Source organism: Cibotium barometz, chromosome 41 (genome assembly GCF_041138505.1).
Source record: "Cibotium barometz isolate CiBa-2024 chromosome 41, ASM4113850v1, whole genome shotgun sequence".
NCBI classification, from domain to species: Eukaryota; Viridiplantae; Streptophyta; class Polypodiopsida; order Cyatheales; family Cibotiaceae; genus Cibotium; species Cibotium barometz.
The window spans coordinates 1,031,480-1,051,053 of record NC_141086.1 but is presented as its reverse complement, the minus strand read 5'-3'; the positions used below and the strand labels follow the sequence as shown (position 1 = coordinate 1,051,053).

The 19,574-nt window shown below is 43.8% G+C and overlaps 2 protein-coding genes across 2 annotated transcripts; both read right to left on the bottom strand.

Annotated features, from left to right (window-relative positions):
- Window positions 1–7,433: 7,433 nt before the first annotated feature.
- On the bottom strand, window positions 7,434–7,921 carry LOC147614586 (disease resistance protein L6-like). Its single transcript, XM_086779748.1, has 2 exons — window positions 7,793–7,921; window positions 7,434–7,691 (listed from the first exon to the last, which is right to left on the bottom strand). The coding sequence occupies exons 1-2, from the start codon at window positions 7,919–7,921 to the stop codon at window positions 7,434–7,436; spliced, it is 387 nt and encodes a 128-aa protein (XP_086635874.1).
- A 49-nt stretch (window positions 7,922–7,970) lies between these two features.
- On the bottom strand, window positions 7,971–9,249 carry LOC147614585 (disease resistance protein RUN1-like). Its single transcript, XM_086779747.1, has 2 exons — window positions 8,519–9,249; window positions 7,971–8,433 (listed from the first exon to the last, which is right to left on the bottom strand). The coding sequence occupies exons 1-2, from the start codon at window positions 8,632–8,634 to the stop codon at window positions 7,971–7,973; spliced, it is 579 nt and encodes a 192-aa protein (XP_086635873.1). The 5' UTR covers window positions 8,635–9,249.
- Window positions 9,250–19,574: the final 10,325 nt, after the last annotated feature.

Sequence of the window (19,574 nt, the reverse complement as noted above, 5' to 3'; positions counted from 1 at the left end):
CTATCTGCTTTCCTAGACTCCGTAGGGAGTACTTGCCCCTCTTGTCATCCATTGGCAAGGCGTTCGGGCAGGTGGTGGAGACGCCTCAGACAACGGCTTCAGTGATAGCTCGGGCAGCAGGACTCCCGGCCATTCGTGTTGTGGTTCCGTCATCGGAGTCCCTCCCGAAGACGATCCTCCTCCCTTGTCTTTTTGGAGGACATCTGACACAGCGCGTGGAGTATTCGGGCCTCCCCGGCCAGTGCTACACCTATCGGGAGATGGGCCATCTCGCACGCGCCTGTCCCCGCAAGGGGGTTCATCCTTCACGCTCTGCCGCCTCTGGACCCCCAGCAGGAGACCCGAGGGGTGGCCATCCACCTCAGAGACCGGACATCCCTGGCTCGTCTCAGCAGGCGCCATCATCTGACGAGCAGGCCCCGGCGGGGAGGAGGCCGCGCAGACCCAAGAGGCTGGCGGATGGCAGGAGGTTCGCCGGCGGAAACGCCCGGACCGCAGGGACCGTCGCAGACGCCACCAGGCAGCACAGGCTGACGGACAGGCTGGCGGACAGGCGACTCCGGCTGGCGTCCAGGCACCTACCCGCACTTATGCTCCAGCCAGGGATAGGCGGCCAGCAGGTCCCACCCCGATGGACGAGGATTCAGACTCAGTGCCCGTTGAGGCCACCGGTGGAGCCCCCCACGTGGAGACCCCGCTCCCGCCTCCCCCCGCGGGGGGCCCCGCCCCCTCCATGGAGCAGATTCCTGAGGATCCCGGGCCGCACTCTGCGACCCCCGGCTCCTCTTCCCCTCACTCGTCGGAGAGCACTCCTTCCACCCCCCCCCTCTCCCCCCCCCCAGCCCCCCCAGGCGGCCCTCCCTGACACCTATCCTCTGGCAGATGCCTCTCCATCCTCTCCTCGCTCTCCCCCCTCCTCTCCGCGAGCCCCCATCCCACCCTCGGCCTCTCCAGGATACTTCGCTAGACCACCCACTGCCCCCGGGCAGTGCAGCTGGGTAGGCCAGAGTTCAATCCAGCGGCTGTTCCACTGCCACTCCGGGCCGGTGGAGATGGCGATACTAGCTTCGCCCGCCACCACAGAGTTCTCTGCCCCCGCGAGTGATGGGGCTCCCAGTGGATTACGGTTTTTTCAGGTGCCTCCAGCTGGATGCTGGCCCGTTCGAGACACTGGTCGCGCCCTTGCGAGTTTGCGTAGTGTGCCATCCCTCTCGTTCTCCTTCAGTGGTGAGCAGCATGGTGGCCTTCTCCTTTCCTCTCAGTGTTGCCCCAGACACAGCATGGGATTGCAACTCTGTAGAGGAAGTTTTGCGTGATCAGATACTGGAGTTCTCTCACCACTTCAGTGACTTGGGGCTCACGGACCAGCCCGCATGAGCTTGTTTGGTATAGGAGATTGGCGGCGGATCCGGTCCACACCTCAGTTGAGGCGGTGCTACTGATTCTCCTCCATGCCGCCCCGAGGGTGTAGCCTACCTTTAGATACATATATGCAGAGGATTGGTCTCACGCCTATGCCCTGGACAGGGCGAAGGCGGAGTGGGGCTGGACACAGAGACAGGTCACCCTTTTTTTGGAGAGACTCCGCACCCGGACAGACAGTGACTATTCTCCCTCCAAGCCGGCGCCCAAGACTCACAGAGTGGAGGGCAGATCATCCGGGCCGGCTGAGAGGGGTGAGCCAGTGGTGGCGGCTGCTTCACTTGCCATAGCTCATCTATGAGGATCCTCTCATGGAACATCCAGGGTCTCGGTGGACATCGCTGCTACATTGGTCGGGGTAGACTTCGCCAGGAGATCCAGAGAGCTCTCGTTGGAGGACCCATAGATATCCTTTTCATCCAGGAACACCACCTTTCTGCCGGGCGTACCCGCACCTGCGGGAAGATCTTGCCAGGTAGGAGTCACACTTTTTGGTCACCGGCATATGGCTCCCAGGGGAACCAGGGTGGAGTATGCATCTCAGTCAGCGAGCAGCTTCTATCCGAGGTTGTGGATTCTGGCACTCTGGTCCAGGGTCGAGCGCAGTGGATCATCCTTCGGGTTGGGGAAGACCGCATTGGCTTCCTCAACTTCTACGCCCCTAATGGGGCGACCGGGAGAGCCGAGTTCTGGAGCACCATTAGGCAGTCCCTCCCCATGGCAGACCATTGGTGCCTAGGGGGGGATTGCAACATGCTGGAGGATGCAAAGGACAGGATGGGGGGCAGCTAGGAGACCATTCATGGGCCGGAGCTCGCTGCCTGGGAGGAACTAGTGCTGCAGGTGAGAGGCCAGGATCCGTGGACTCTCTCGGAGTTTGGCAGGTTGTAGGGGAGTTTATCTTTCTCGCGCTCGGATAGACAGGCCACAGGAGTTAACCTTTCCCGCATCGACAGGTTTTACATTGATGAGTGGGCTTGTGATAGAGGTGGCACTGTGGGCATACTTGCAGGCTCCTCGTTTTCAGACCACTTTCCAGTGCTTCTCCAGATCGAGGACCCTACGAGAGGAGAGCGAGGCCAGAGCATCCGGATTCCAGATTGTCTCATAGAGGAGCCCGAGATTGCGACCAGAGTTGAGCAGGTCTGGCAGGAGCTGTAGTTCAGGAGAGGATCGGCAACCAACGATCTTGCCAGGGGCTTGCAGGAGATCAGTAGGATGCTCAGACAGGCTGCCCTGGACCGTCTGGAGGCCTTCAGAGAGCAGGAGAGGAGCCTGCGGAGGAGTCTAGCGTCCCTTCAGAGACTCCAAGAGAGGGATCTTACGAGCCCTTGGATCTCAGAGCAGATGGAGTCAGCTTGCACAGAGATCAGATCCATCGAGGAGAGGAGCTATCTGCTGCTCCGGAGATATGTCAATGCCCACATAGCATCCCAAATAGCGCACTGTAGTGCCAGGGGGCAGCCACTGAAAACCATCAACTGGCCTCCAAGTCGGGGGGGGCATAGAACTGACCCACAACCCACACGACTTGTGCCAGTTGATCAAAGCGCCCGAAGCTCTGCAAAACCTGTCCATGGCTGAGGCGAAGCGGCGGAGGTTCTCCTCTCCCTGAAGATAGACAGCAGTGTCATCCGCAAACTCCGAGTCTAGGAGCTCCTCCGAGGTGCGGATGGGGAGTTGGAGGCCCCGCAAACCTGTATCCTGTGCCGTCAAAAAAGCGCTCATGGCCTCCGCCACAAAAAGAAAAAGAAAGGGCGCCAAGGGGCACCCTTGCCGCACCGAGCGCGAGAGCTGGAACCTCTCTCCGCGCACGCCCTGTATCAGCACACCTGGCTATGAGCCGATGTGTAGAGTGCAGAGACCCCACGGATCCACTGAGGGGGGAAGCCCATCCTCTCCATAGTGCCTTCCAAGAAGGCCCAGTCCACCCGATCATATGCCTTCTCGAAGTCGAGAAGGAGCACTGCCAGATCCTCCTGCCGAAATCTAGCCAAAGCCGTAGCCTCCCAGAAAGAGAAGATGTTATCCAGGATGCTCCTATCCTGGATGAAGCCTGTCTGCGTGGAGTGGATGATGTCCGGAAGGTGAGGCTGAAGCCGCCTGCTGATCGCCTTAGCTAGGACCTTGTAGGCCGTGCCTAGCAAGGTGATCGGTCTCCACTGTCTAATCTCCAGTCTGTCTCCTCCCTCTTTGGGGATCAAGTGAATCAACCCCTCTGCCATGCTGTCCGGCATGTCTCCCGACTCCATAATCTCCTGGAATGCCAATCTGAAACCCCTATGTAAGAGACCCCAGTGCCTCTGGAAGAAAGCCACTGAGAGACTGTCCTCTCCTGGGCATTTGCCCCGAGGAAGTGCCTGAAGAGCCTCCTCCAGTTCCGTATCGGAGAAGGGGGAGAGAAGGGAGTGCTGCAAATGGGCTGGCACAACCGGTCTCGTGAAGCTCCAGACTGCCTCCCGAGCCTCTCTCACCCTGTCATCTGCTGGCTCAGCAGAGAGCAGATCCCTGTAAAAATCTGTGGCTATCGCCCGAACCCTGGGGGGATCCACCACAACCTGGCCATCAGCCTGCCGAAGACGCCTGAGACCCTCTCGTCTGAAGCGAGGCCTGTCGCCTCAAAGAAATCTCGAGTCACTCTGTCTCCAGCCTGTGTCCAAAAAGAAGCCCGAGCATGGAATCGGAACTCCACCCCCCCTTCTTCTGAGCATTCGGAAGAAGCTTCTGTATTGGAGTACCGCTCGTTTATCTCTGGCTGGCCGAGTGGTTGTGGCCAACCAGGTTCTGCTTGCTACCATTTTGAGCTCATTTGAAGTCTAAGGCCCCAAATCTGGACTCCCCGCATAATCTGTTTTCTGCACACAAAACAGAGGATTAATTTGCTAATCAATGATTAATCAATGCTAATCATTGTATTTTGGTGCAATTGAGGGTTCAAATTAACCATTAGGTATCTGATACAGATCCCTATAGCTTCAGATTGCAAATCGGAGTTGGTTTGATACTCCAACCATTCCGTACAAATTGGTTACCCTTGATTTAATGTAATTTCTAGTAAAAATATGCTGATAAAATTATGGTAATCATCATTTTGCATTTAACCCTTGGTTGATGCCTGTAAATCTCACTTAAATTCAAGATTATTCACAGCCAAAGTTGCATTTGGGAATGTGCACAAGAATGAATGCTATACGCATTATGTATTGGGCACATTACATCAGTGTAAATATGGGATCAGACACTGCCCTTGTCCAGAATAAGGCAAGAGGTAAGACCTCCCGCATAGATTTGGGTTTGCATTGCATAATGACACAAGATAAACATCAAAAGCCCAAAAGAACTGTCAACAAAACATTTAAACATGTTGCTCACATGGAGCAAGAAGACCTGACAGACAAGCTCATGGCCCCAGCCATGAAAGAAGAAGAACATCTCTTTCCAAAAGGAGGATCCACACCAAGAAGAAAAGCTAAAGGAAGACATGGACGCGTGAAGAGAAGCTGCCACAAGAAGGCTGAAGGAAAAGGAAGACATGGACGCGTGGAGAGAAGCTGCCACGACAAGAAGACTGAAGACAAGAGAAGATGTGAGGCTCCAAAGAGTGAGGAGCCATGTGAAAATCTCAGAGAGAGAGAGAGAGAGAGAGAGAGAGAGACCCCACAACCCAATGTAACCTGCCCCAACAAAGTAAAACCACCTCTGAGCCACCGATGATGTAGGCCACGTGGTAGATAGATGTATGTGTGAGCACTTTATAGTCAAGGTCGCGGGCACTTGTAGTAGCCTTGGACACATAGAGAGAGAGAGTGTCAAGGACTATGAGTTTAGGGACTTGAGGCACTGGTCGCGGGCTATCAAGTAAGAGAGAAACTTGGTATAGGGTCCAGGTGTGCTAGGAGTATTCACTTGAGGAGAGGTGTTGAAATATTCAAGTGAGTAGGGTGTGTGCGAGAACAAGCCCTTGGTTAGAGGCTATAAAAGAGAATGTGTAAATGTGAAAGAACCTGTGAAAAGGTGAGAAGAATCTACTGGGAGAGAATAAAGGGTAGCATGAGAAGATTTAGGAAGTCTGGAGATATTCTGGGAAAAGTGAAGAGGTGGAGAGAATCAAGCAAAAGAGGTGGAGATATTTTGGGAGAGGTGGAGTGAATCAAGGAGAAATCAGTGGGATTAGATGCTTGGATGTAAACTCTATAAATTGAGGCATTGGCCTAATGAGAATTTGTTGGTTTTTGATTATCCATACCTACATTAAGCTATTTGTTAATTATTCACTAATCACCTCTTAATTATTTACTAATCACTTTGTTAATGATGTTGATTCTAGTATTTGATCCACCATAGCTCATCACATTGCTCTAATTTCAACAGATTTTTCCTGAATAAATTCTTGAAAGAAGGTGGGGCTTGTTCCCCGCTCAGTGTGGTGTCCTGTGCAAGATCCCCATTCTCTTCTCTCTCTCTCCTCTCTCTCTATATATCTTTATCTCTTGGACACGTGGTTGAGTCTGTCATTGCACACCCCGTTGGACTTACAGGCCACCCTCTATCCAAGCTAATGCTTGCAAAGACCAATGAGGTGATAGCTCAAGTGATGAAGGCGTTTGCCTAGGACCAAGAGGTCCTAGGTTCAAAACCCCCCTTGGTGCTTCCTCGGCGGCATTGCCTACGTGCATCATAAGTACGCTTGTCATAGCTGTTCAGCTTATACAAGCCATTGTATTATGTTCCGAAAGTAACTATTGCATAACCCTTTGATGGGTCTTTCACCAAACACTCCCCATCTTCAAATTCAACCTTTAAACCTTGGTCGTTTATGACGGAGATAGAGAGAAGATTTTTCTTTATCCCTTGAACATATAACACTTTTGTCATACATATATTTGCACCATTGGCTGCAACAAGTATGACATTTCCAATTCCCTTTACTGGATAAGTGGTATGATCTGCACATGATACAGTGCGGCCATTAGCAGCATATTTACCAAGTGCTGAAATACATCTTTGCATGAAGTGATGTGGCTCGAAGCACCACTACGATGATACATCCTGTCTATCGGATGCAATGCAAGGCATATGATTCCCTGAAGCACTTGGTGTGTCACTAGTGCATGTGACCAAAAAAGTATACTCTTCCTGAATTACATTAGCCAATTGCTCTGCTTTGTCATCAGCCTGAAAAATTTCTTCTTCTCTTTTGCAATCTGCTATCTACATTCATTGATGTAGTGGCCAGGCTTATGGCGGTAGTGACATTTACCCTTCTTTTTAGGCTTGTTTGCATCCTCTTTGTCAGACCTTTCACCACCGAAAGAGGGCTGTCCATGACCAGCCTTACTAGACTGGTGTCCCCCATGCTTAAAGCTCTTTGCTTTGCCCTTATCCTTTGCTGTAAATGCCTTGTCTCCACCATGGTTGCTAGATAGGTTTGCTCTTCTAACAACTACAAATCTTCACTAAATATTGTCAAATTTTCAGCTGCTCAAAGGAAGATGGGAGCTTCATCAGTGGGCAATCAAGGATTTCTTAAATTGAATTCATTCTTGTAAAACTAAAGTTGATTTTTAAAGTCAAGTCTCATGAAATTACAAAAGTTTGAAGATCAAACATTAAAAAATAATTATAATGACTATATATCTCAAAGTACATAATGGACCAGAATTCCAACGCAGTAAGAAACTCCCCAAACACTCATTAAATATATGGATATTGCACAAACATTGTGAGATCTAGTGTAGAGCAACTAGGATGGAAAATACTTGGAGAGCCACCCACCCTCCACACCAGAAACAAGCTTCAAAACGACAAGTGCAAGTGTGTCCAAGATGGAAAAAAGGAAAGAGTTAAATGAACAGTAGAACAAGTTTCTTACTGGGCATTCGCAACAGCTAATTTGAATCTCTTTAGTCTTTTGTTATTGTATTGCCTTCGCTTCCTACGGCGTTGCTTGCATACATAAATGCATGCTAAAAAGAGAAGTAAATAGAGAAGTGAATACACACCTGCTTACTTCACAGCACTTGCGTCAAGTCGGTATCATCCCACACCCTACTCCACTTGCATGACTGTTTCACAATGCCTCTCCTCAAATCCCTGGAGTGATCGTGCATTGTCAGGCACTCGTGTTTTTCCACCTTCACAAGACAGAGATCTAACAAGCTCTCTAGCCCACTTATCCACCCCTCTACCAAATCATCGCTCTCCCAAAAGTATTCGGCACTCTGCCTGCTTTCGCCAATCAAGAAGCAAGCCACATCTAGAAACATTCCCTACTCATAGCTAACCTTCAAACAAGTCTCTATGTCTTTGTACAAAGTAGCGCTACTACCTTGATTGCTTCTTCCTATAGTTTATTTTCCCTACCAAGCACCTCCAGCGAAAGGGGAAGACCAGCGCATGCTTCACTTATTTTCTCTGCTAGCTTTTCAAAACCTAGATCTGGTGAAGGCTTCTTGAAAGCGTTCAGACACAAAAGTTGCAAGGACTCACCGTTGTCCATGCCTCGTACCTTGTAGCATTCACCCTTGAAGACATCAGAGAAATCATTGTCACGAGGAAATACTGTTTGTTACAAGCATTCGACTTCCCGGCTGAAGAAATGTCAGATTGGATTCAAAGTTCTCTGGATCATCCAATATGATCAAGACCTCCTTCCCCCTTAATCCAGCTTTTAAACACGCTTTCTTTTGTCCCACATCGTTCCTTTGGAACTTCTTTTCATGCAGCAACTCTTCGAGGAGCTGATTCTGTAATTGACTCTTATTCCGACAATTTCCCACAAAGCTTGCTGCTTGAAACTCCTTTCCAGGTCTCCTGTAAATAGCGCGAGCAAGAGTGGTCTTGCCAATGCCACCCATGCCCCAAAGCAGCACAAAGTACACATTTTCCTTTACTTTCAAATGAAAGAGCTCGACAACAACGTGGACCCTCTGGTCCAAACCAACTGCTTTGAGGTCATCCTCCACAGGAATCCTGCTTTGCGCTATCTTCTCTACGAGAGCTTGGAGCTCTCTTTCACGTCGATAATATCGTATAGATTAGTGGTAAGTGTGAAGATTAACTACAAAAAAACGGTTGCAAAACAAAAGTTTCCTACTTGTTAAAGGTCTCCGGGCGGAAGCCCTCGCGCATCACATAGAGCATTGATCGTGCTTTGGTTGTGCTTGCCTTGTCTTCGATGGTCCTCGATAGCTTTTGCAAACGGCCCACCATTCTTGTTTCTTAGATCTTCCGGCTTCACGTCGTCATAGAAGACCGGAAATAGCTTGGCTTTACTAGAGTTCCTGGTGCTCTTCAATATATCCACACGTTCATCCAGACACCACCTAGACTCTGCGTAATTGCGTTCGTCTATCGGCACGCATGAGGAGACACCACCTAACCTCTGCGTAATTGCTTGTAAAAATGGGCACCTGAATGATTGCTTTCAAGGAGCTCCTCCATGTCCAGAAATGCTTTGATCCCACGGCTTTCCAGGAAACGGTAAAGTATATATTTGCTTTATGCGTATCCCACGATGGCTGATAAAAACACCTCATGCGTGCCGATAGACGAATACAAAGGCAGAGCAGCAGCAACAAGGGGACCTTGGTACAGCTCGAGCTCTCTCTCTCTCTCCACTCGTAACACTACGTTTCTCTTCCTCTCCTCTGTCCTACTACTGGTAGCGCTTAGAAGAGACAGGCTTCGCTCCTTCAAGGTTTCTTAGAAGAGACAGACGACCACAGCTTGCCAAACCAGGCTCCTGTACATGCATTTGAGCCCAAAAAATAAGTGAGAAAAAGGTGCACATATCAGGGCCAGAGGCGTCACGCAAATTAAAAAAATTAAAATGCCTATAAAAAATTTTATACTAAAATAAAAAAAACTTTCTATATTTCATCAAACCCGTCAATTTTAGAGGGCAAAGGTGATCAAAGGCTGGCACGGGCTCCGGGGGCTCCGGGGGCCTCAGCAGATTCTACAAGCCCAGACTTTTACCAAGACAACACTAAAATTTGGATAAGTGGAATACCAAATTCCCTATGCCTATAACACAGAGAAATCAACTAAACAAAGGCAACACCCTAAAGCTCCAAAGGTATGGGTGTCCAAAGATCCAAACGAAAAGCAAGTATGGATGTCCAAAGATCCAAAGGTAAAGAAAATAATATGGTTGTCCAAACATTCAATTCAATCTCAAGAATAGTATGATGGCAATCCCATCATTTGGTTGCATAAAGCATATAAACCACCAAAGGCCTCATTACCAGCTTCAACCTCAAACGCACCATTTAATTCCTAGAAAGAATAGAGGACTAAGGAGTAGCAAGAAGTCCACAAGAACCCTCTCAAAACAATTCAAGAGGCTGTAAGAACCTGCTTGTGCTAACAAAAACAACATCTAGCCATAAAGCTCATCTTTGCCCATGGTGACCCACCATCGACTTCAACTAGCATAAGGCTTAAACAACTCACTGATTTTAAGCCTTTGTTTTTAAGTGAACCATGGAAGGAACAACCATAAAAACCTCATCTCTAAAAAAAGAGAGTACGCACAAGAACATTTTGCTTACAAGGTGAAATTTTTTAATTAAGGGAGACTTTCTACCCAAAAAAAAGGTAGATACCACACAAGCCTCCCATAAACTACAATGCTATGCTCCAAAATTCCTTGACTATCGGCACAGAATCATTTACAATTATATTTAGTGCATTGCTACTTCATGAGTATATATATATACACACTCATGTTGCCAAGGAGGGAACTTGCACTAAATCCTCATAATTGACCATTTCTAGATATATATCTCTGTATGGGAGGCCCTGATGGGTGGCAGCAACCTAATCCATGGTATGACCCATCGCTTGACTCCCTTGCCTAGATCGACTTGTCCTCTTAATGGTGATACTTCACTGTTGCCCATGGTCCATGCTCTCTTCGACAACCTAAACCTCATAAGCAATGGGGACCCCTCAATAATAATTTATTATAAGTAATGTACACACCAACAAATCCACCACTTGGACTAACTTCATATATACTACATGTGACTATCATTGCCTTCTTCAAGCAATATCCTTGCAAGACAACATATTCTTGAAACCTTTACAAATGGTTTGACTTCATCATCATCATTAACAGCTACATCAAGAGTTTGCTAGAGTCATTTATTTTTCAAATCTTTATAAATATGCTAATAAGAGCATAAGAGCACAAATATGCACTTAATATCAAAAATATTCATGGGTAGAGATGAGAAGGCAATTCATTGACAATCCTACAGATCCTAGCAACTAAAAGGTCATGAGTGATGAGCGGTGTTACAACAATAAGGATTCTGTGAGATCCATGTTCCCACCGAGCAACAGATTCGGGATACTAGCAGCGGAAGTAGCACTTCTCGCGCGGGACAGGGGTCCCACACTCGGGGCCTCATCCACGGATATCCGGATAAGAGACTAATCCGTCTGTTGTTCCAAAACCGAACCCGAAAAAACTTCCTTTACCGGAAAGCACGGGCGATTCCACTAGGATAACTTTTTACTCTAACGTAGTCAAGATCATTTTTGATCGAGCTGATCCAATTGCATCTATAAGATACTTGGTCAGATCAAGGAAGAAACTTGCACTTGGATCATTGGGATCAACGCTTTTTTCCCCATTCAAGAGGCACAACCGTTGATTCCTATCCATAGAACAGTTACTGTCCGGGATTTATTTTATCTATCGTAAAAACAAAAGTTTGAGTCTCGATTTACGGATCCATCAGTCTAGCCTAACCCCATCCAATCCCATGGGTTAGCCAACCGCCCAACCACTGTAGTGATGGGATCCAATTAAGAATTTGGTTAGGTTTTGTCCCGGGTACCAAGGAAAAGAGTTCCAAGACCCCCTAGCCGGATGTTCATGCAAAATAAAACTAGTCACACCACTCACACACCCAATATGAAATTGCCTTTTCACAGATTCAACTAGTTTAAAACAATCCTTTAATAAAACCATAGTATCACTGATCACCATCTTCCAATTTATCCAGTTGATTCTTAATTTTCTCATCAGAGTATCTATGGCATCATTGGCAACTAGGACGCTCACCACCTGTCCACTCAGGGGCCGTTTCCCAATCCCTAGCCCATAATACTCGACAATATAATCACTTATCAAGATGGACTCTCGTTGAAGATCAGCAAGATCAACCAACAGATCCATATAAAGAGCCATGGACTCATCCATTGAAGACCAGCAAGGTCAATCAACCAGATCCATGCCCGATTTCAGAAAACAACTCTTACTCTTGTTCCAATATCTTCCTCGACGCAGGCATGGGTATCCTAGGCGACCCAGAGCCCGAGCACCGTACGGTCAGCACCCTCTAGGATCCTTCGCAGGTGACCTAGCGCTTCACTCATAGGCCGCTTCCTTGGCCCCTCATCCACTGTACCGGAAGCTCACCATTTTAATCGCACCGAGGCTGGTCAAGACCTCGGCCGACCTTGCTACACGAGACGTCCTTCATTGACTCTCCGTCAGCAGTTGCAACTTTATCAGTTAGGTCTCCCCGACCTTAATCACAAGATGGTCAAAATGCTCCCCCAGCATTCTTGACATAAAACAGTCATTTACAAACAGCATTTACAAATAGTTTACAATACAATTTCTATTTTAACTTTCATTTTTCCACATTATCCCTCATCAATCTACATTACTTATTCCATATTCCATTTATATGTATACTCATCCCATCACATCATTTTCCATCTCATCACTTCAGATTCCTTCACATCACATATCATATATTCACATCCATACATCCATATCTACATCCATACATCTATTTTCACATCCACATCTACATGCACATTCATGCATCCACATCCATACATCTGCATCTACATGCACATTCACATCCATACATCCACATCTATATGCGTACATTCACATCTACATACATACATCCACATCTCTATGCATACATCCACATCCACATTCACATTCACCTCCATACATCTACATCTACATGCATACATCCACCTCCACATTCACATCCACATCTATACATCTACATCTACATGCATACATCCACCTCCACATCTACATCCACATCTACATCTACATGCATACATCCACCTCCGCATCCACATCCACATCCACATCTATACATCTACATCTACATGCATACATCCACATCTCCATTCACATCTACATCTATACATCTACATCTACATGCATCCATCCACCTCCACATCCACATCTACATCTATACATCTACATCTACATGCATACATCCACATCTCCATTCACATCTACATCTATACATCTACATCTACATGCATCCATCCACATCTCCATGCATAATAAATTTCTTTTAATTAATCTAGGATGATAGTTCCTAGAATATGGTAGGAAGTCCTCTTTTTATGCTTTGAATGAAATTATTTTATGCGTAATTTCTATAAAAATTTTACCATAGCTCCGCTACTATGACTGATAAATCTCAATTTTTTCTAAGGGATAAGGCTTATCATTAAGGAAATAATTAGAATGGTCTCTAATTGGATCATCAATCCATAATGGATTGAATCATCGATATACATAAACTAAAAGCATAGAAAAAAAGTCACTAATTTGGCCTCAAGCATAGCTTAATCTTGGATTAAGGAAAAGCCTTATGAAAAACTTCATTTGGATTGAAAAGGGTCATGAGTATGACCATTTCTTAAGTGAGAGAGAGAAAGACCATTAGAATTAAATATAAATAGAATTTTATGTAATTCTTTACTATCATTAATTAATTAACTTCAATAGCATTTCAAAAACCATATCAATTAAGCTTCTCAAGCTTGAGAGGGGTTGAGAAGAGAGAATCATTGAGAAATTATAGAAAAGATCAAAATTCACTATACTTATCTTATAATTTGCTTGATTCTTTGATCACGGTAGAGGCCCCCAACCAATCAATTGGTTTAGTATGTTGATGGAGCCACCAATGGGGATTGAAGAAAGAGAGAAGTATCAAAAACTAGTGAATTATTAAAGAATTCACAGTTCTTGGCTTAGGTAGAGTAGAGTAACAAAGCATTAGACACTATATTTTTTTCAACAAGGGAAAGCTTCTATTTATAGGAAAAATTGAGCTCCTAACCAAACAAACTGATTCTAGAATTTTCCAAGTCAGTTTGGTTGAATTTGGACTAGATTTGGACCTAGTTTGGTTACTTTTTGATTCGATTTGGTTCCATTTTGATTTGGTTTGGTTCAAGAGATATGAGAGATAAAAATATCACATTATTTTTTAGTTTAAAACTCATTCAAGCATGTGAAATATGCACCTCCTTTAAAGAACTCCCCTTTCTTACATATGTGTCAAAATTCTATTGCTCATAGTTTTTTTACTAATAAACCTTGTACTTCATCTTATGTGAAATATGCACCTTCTTTAAAGAACTCCCCTTCCTTACATATGTGTCAAAATTCTATTGCTCATAGTTTTTTACTAATAAACCTTGTACATTTTCAACTCTTCATCTTATGTGAAATATGCACCTTCTTTAAAGAACTCTCCTTCCTTACATATGTGTCAAAATTCTATTGCTCATAGTTTTTTACTAATAAACCTTGTACATTTTCAACTCTTCATCTTATGTGAAATATGCACCTTCTTTAAAGAACTCTCCTTCCTTACATATGTGTCAAAATTTCTATTGCTCATAGTTTTTTTACTAGTAAACCTTATACATTTTCAACTCTTCATCTTATGTGAAATATGCACCTTCTTTAAAGAACTCTCCTTCCTTACATATGTGTCAAAATTTTATTGTTCATAGTTTTTTACTAATAAACCTTGTACATTTTCAACTCTTCATCTTATGTGAGCATTTACTCATTTTTGGGTATCTTCTTTTACAATTTGGATTTATCTCCTCCCTACACATGGATTGATGCTATTGGCCCATAGGAACCTTAATTGGACCATAATCCAAAAATTTCTGAAATCTAGACCCTTAGACTAAGGTTCTTTATACCTATTTCCAATTAATTCCAATTGCACATTGGAAAATTCTTTTTGAATTTTTGTTTTAGGGGAACTTATTTTAATAAGATGAGTTATTTTTCTATCCAAAATATTCATAATCTGAATATTCTCTCTCTAGAATAATTTTCTCTCTCTAGGCTAAAACAGTTAGAAACAAGGTCTTTATATTTCTGAAGAGGGATTGATTACAGGGAGAGACACTAGACATCAAAAAGGGGTTGGGGGAGGAATCTTACATTCTACCCCACTTAAAAAAATGCGAGATGTCCTCATCTCGCAAACTGGGATAATTTCGCAAGATGCACGAATATGAGACTTAGAGAAAAATTTTAATCAAGATTAACCACCAAGGAAAGTCTTAAAGAAAGCAAGATAAGAACAAGATTTAAACTTTATTCATTCTTGGAACTTATACAGTAAAGATAGAAGAACTCTTTACACTTCCATAAGCCCGTCCATCATATGGTCACAAAAGCAGCACTCACAAGCTGCACAAGTATAGGGTAACTCATCTATGGGAATGATCCTGCTGGTTATTGCCGCACCTATCTCAGTGGTATGGGGTGATCTAACAAAAGGACCTCTGAGAGGCAAGCCAAAAACGGGATAAAGGCATATCTTCTCATGAGGAAGAAAACACGCCAGTAAGAAGACCCGCTCAGAAAACCCAAGATGCCTTGATCTCATGACGCAGTAGTATCGGGGACCCAAACCCAAAGCTTCAATAACCATGGCCAAGCGGACATTGTTACGAAAGTGCTGCTGACCCCAGGGTGTTACCCTAGTTATGTTTTGATAGGTTCGCCATTTGGTCTGCGCTACAGAAGTTCCTAGGTGAGGAAAAAGTGAGCGCTCATACTGTTCTATAAAGTCTTTCTTCACAGACTCTCTTGCGTCTTGAAGGTGAGAAATCATCAGGGATAAAACTAATTCCTGTTGCCAAGCCATGAAGGAGATTAAGAAAGAAAGGAGATTGATGGGAGTAAGATTACTGTGAGCGACAAGTAAAAGTTACGACTTATATAAAGGAAGGAGCTAGCGTAACCTAGAAGCCAATGGTAACTTGCCACTGAAGTTTCACCGTCTTTCCATGATTTGTGTTTGACACATTTTTCTATAGAAGGCATTAAGAATTTTGAGATGAGGAGATAAAAGAAGCTTGTAGTCTAAGTCACCTACTTTCATTGAATTCAGATATAAGGGTCACAATATCTGGGGGATAACTTCTTATACTTCCCAAGAGATAAAGAACTTCTTTTGGGTCGTACTCGAATGAAAACCAAAACCTTGGTATCCAAAACACCGATTCTCACTTCTGAACTCATTGTTCCAAATCCTTAAAACAGGTGGGACTCCTGAGAAGTATTCTAGGGAAAGGGTCTTCCTTTTTTAAACAGAAACTTTCTTTTATTTTAGAGAGGGAATAATTAAGATCAGAAAGGGAGATTCTTACTCTTGTATACCTCGAAGGCTGGGGAGGAATCTTACATCCTACCCCACTTAAAAAGTGCGAGATGTCCTCATCTCGCAAGGTAGAGGACAACTCTTTTTCTTAAGATTCAATTTTATTCTGGGGTTCCTTATATTCTGGTCAACCCAACAGAATACTGGGATGAATATCCCTTATATAGAACTCATAATTAAATAACAATTCATTCAGATCTTATCATTCATATCTTTAACATGATAATGGTCCATTAGACCGAAAAATTTCCTTCTGAACATTCCTTCACGAGAATTTCAGTTAAGCTAGTCCTCAATTTGACATCCCTTAACTTGATCTACCGGCGGTCAAGTATTAACAGTAGCAATCTGACAGCACAACCCACTAATCTCATAGTGATTTGCTGAATTCATTATCATCATTCTAGTTATGAATATCATCACAGGGACTCGTCCCATTCCCCCTCATTGTGGTTTCATTATATTTCAACTAATTTTTAAAAATCATCATTTTTCAATCAGAATCCAAATCAATTCATCCATTCTCAAACAGAATTAAAAATCATATCAATCACATTCAAAATCATCCTCTGGATAGCATTAACGCTTATAATTTCAAGTCTTAGATTTACTTGTATATACTGTCAGTAAAGAGCTGCAGTATACTCTCGGTATATACGGGTAGTCACGGCCCTTGGAATTATAAGGTAAATACTATCATGTCTAGGCCTCAAGCAAGTCAGGGATTCTATATAATTGCGGTACTTCCATCTGAAGAACCAATTACCAAATTATGAATTTCAGTTTGAATATCAAATTGTATGAATTATATCACACAATTATAATTTTTTTGTGTTTCTTGATAAATTTTTGACATATTTGTCTTCTCAGTTGATCTTTATTAACCAAATGCTCTGATACCAACTGTGAGATCCCTATTCCCACCGAGCAACAGATTCGAGATACTAGCAGTGGAAGTAGCACTTCTCACGCGGGACAGGGGTCCCACACTCGGGGCCTCACCCACGGATATCCGGATAAGAGACTAATCCGTCAGTTGTTCCAAAACCGAACCCGGAAAAACTTCCTTTACCGGAAAGCACGGGCGATTCCACCAGGATAACTTTTTACTCTAACGTAGTCAAGATCATTTTTGATCGAGCTGATCCAATTGCATCTATAAGATACTTGGTCAGATCAAGGAAGAAACTTGCACTTGGATCATTGGGATCAACGCTTTTTTTCCCATTCAAGAGGCACAGCCGTTGATTCCTATCCATAGAACAGTTACTGTCCGGATTTATTTTATCTATCGTAAAAACAAAAGTTTGAGTCTCGATTTACGGATCCATCAGTCCAGCCTAACCCCATCCAATCCCATGGGTTAGCCAACCGCCCAACCACTGTAGTGATGGGATCCAATTAAGAATTTGGTTAGGTTTTGTCCCGGGTATCAAGGAAAAGAGTTCCAAGGCCCCCTAGCCGGATGTTCATGCAAAATAAAACTAGTCACACCACTCACACACCCAATATGAAATTGCCTTTTCACAGATTCAACCAGTTTAAAACAATCCTTTGATAAAACCATAGTATCACTGATCACCATCTTCCAATTTATCCAATTGATTCTTAATTTTTCCATCATTCCTTCATCAGAGTATCTATGGCATCATTGGCAACTAGGACGCTCACCACCTGTCCACTCATCAGGGGCCGTTTCCTAATCCCTAGCCCATAATACTCAGCAATATAATCACTTATCAAGATGGACTCTCGTTGAAGATCAGCAAGATCAACCAACAGATCCATATAAAGAGCCATGGACTCATCCATTGAAGACCAGCAAGGTCAATCAACCAGATCCATGCCCGATTTCAGAAAACAACTCCTACTCTTGTTCCAATATCTTCCTCGACGCACGCGTGGGTATCCTAGGCGACCCAGAGCCCGAGCACCATATGGTCAGTACCCTCTAGGATCCTTCGCAGGTGACCTAGCGCTTCACTCATAGGCCGCTTCCTTGGCCCCTCATCCACCGTACCGGAAGCTCACCATTTTAATCGCACTGAGGCTGGTCAAGACCTCGGCCGACCTTGCTACGCGAGACGTCATTGACTCTCCGTCAGCAGTTGCAACTTTATCAGTTAGGTCTCCCTGACCTTAATCACAAGATGGTCAAAATGCTCCCCCAGCATTCTTGACATAAAACAGTCATTTACAAACAACATTTACAAAAAGTTACAATAGAATTTCTATTTTAACTTTCATTTTTCCACATTATCCCTCATCAATCTACATTACTTATTCCATATTCCATTTATATGTATACTCATCCCATCACATCATTTTCCATCTCATCACTTCAGATTCCTTCACATCACATATCATATATTCACATCCATACATCCATATCTACATCCATACATCTATTTTCACATCCACATCTACATGCACATTCATGCATCCACATCCATACATCTGCATCTACATGCACATTCACATCCATACATCCACATCTATATGCGTACATTCACATCTACATGCATACATCCACATCTCTATGCATACATCCACATCCACATTCACATTCACCTCCATACATCTACATCTACATGCATACATCCACCTCCACATTCACATCCACATCTATACATCTACATCTACATGCATACATCCACCTCCACATCTACATCCACATCTACATCTACATGCATACATCCACCTCCACATCCACATCCACATCTATACATCTACATCTACATGCATACATCCACATCTCCATTCACATCTATATCTATACATCTACATCTACATGCATCCATCCACCTCCACATCCACATCTACATGCATCCATCCACCTCCACCTCCACATCTACATCTATACATCTACATCTACATGCATACATCCACATCTCCATTCACATCTACATCTATACATCTACATCTACGTGCATCCATCCACATCTCCATGCATAATAAATTTCTTTTAATTAATCTAGGATGATAGTTCCTAGAATATGGTAGGAAGTCCTCTTTTTACGCTTTGAATGAAATTATTTTATGCGTAATTTCTATAAAAATTTTGCCATAGCTCCGCTACTATGGCTGATAAATCTCAATTTTTTCTAAGGGATAAGGCTTATCATTAAGGAAATAATTAGAATGGTCTCTAATTGGATCATCAATCCATAATGGATTGAATCATCGATATACATAAACTAAAAGCATAGAAAAAAAGTCACTAATTTGGCCTCAAGCATAGCTTAATCTTGGATTAAGGAAAAGCCTTATGAAAAACTTCATTTGGATTGAAAAGGGTCATGAGTATGACCATTTCTTAAGTGAGAGAGAGAAAGACCATTAGAATTAAATATAAATAGAATTTTATGTAATTCTTTACTATCATTAATTAATTAACTTCAATAGCATTTCAAAAACCATATCAATTAAGCTTCTCAAGCTTGAGAGGGGTTGAGAAGAGAGAATCATTGAGAAATTATAGAAAAGATCAAAATTCACTATACTTATCTTATAATTTGCTTGATTCTTTGATCACGGTAGAGGCCCCCAACCAATCAATTGGTTTAGTATGTTGATGGAGCCACCAATGGGGATTGAAGAAAGAGAGAAGCATCAAAAACTAGTGAATTATTAAAGAATTCACAGTTCTTGGCTTAGGTAGAGTAGAGTAAC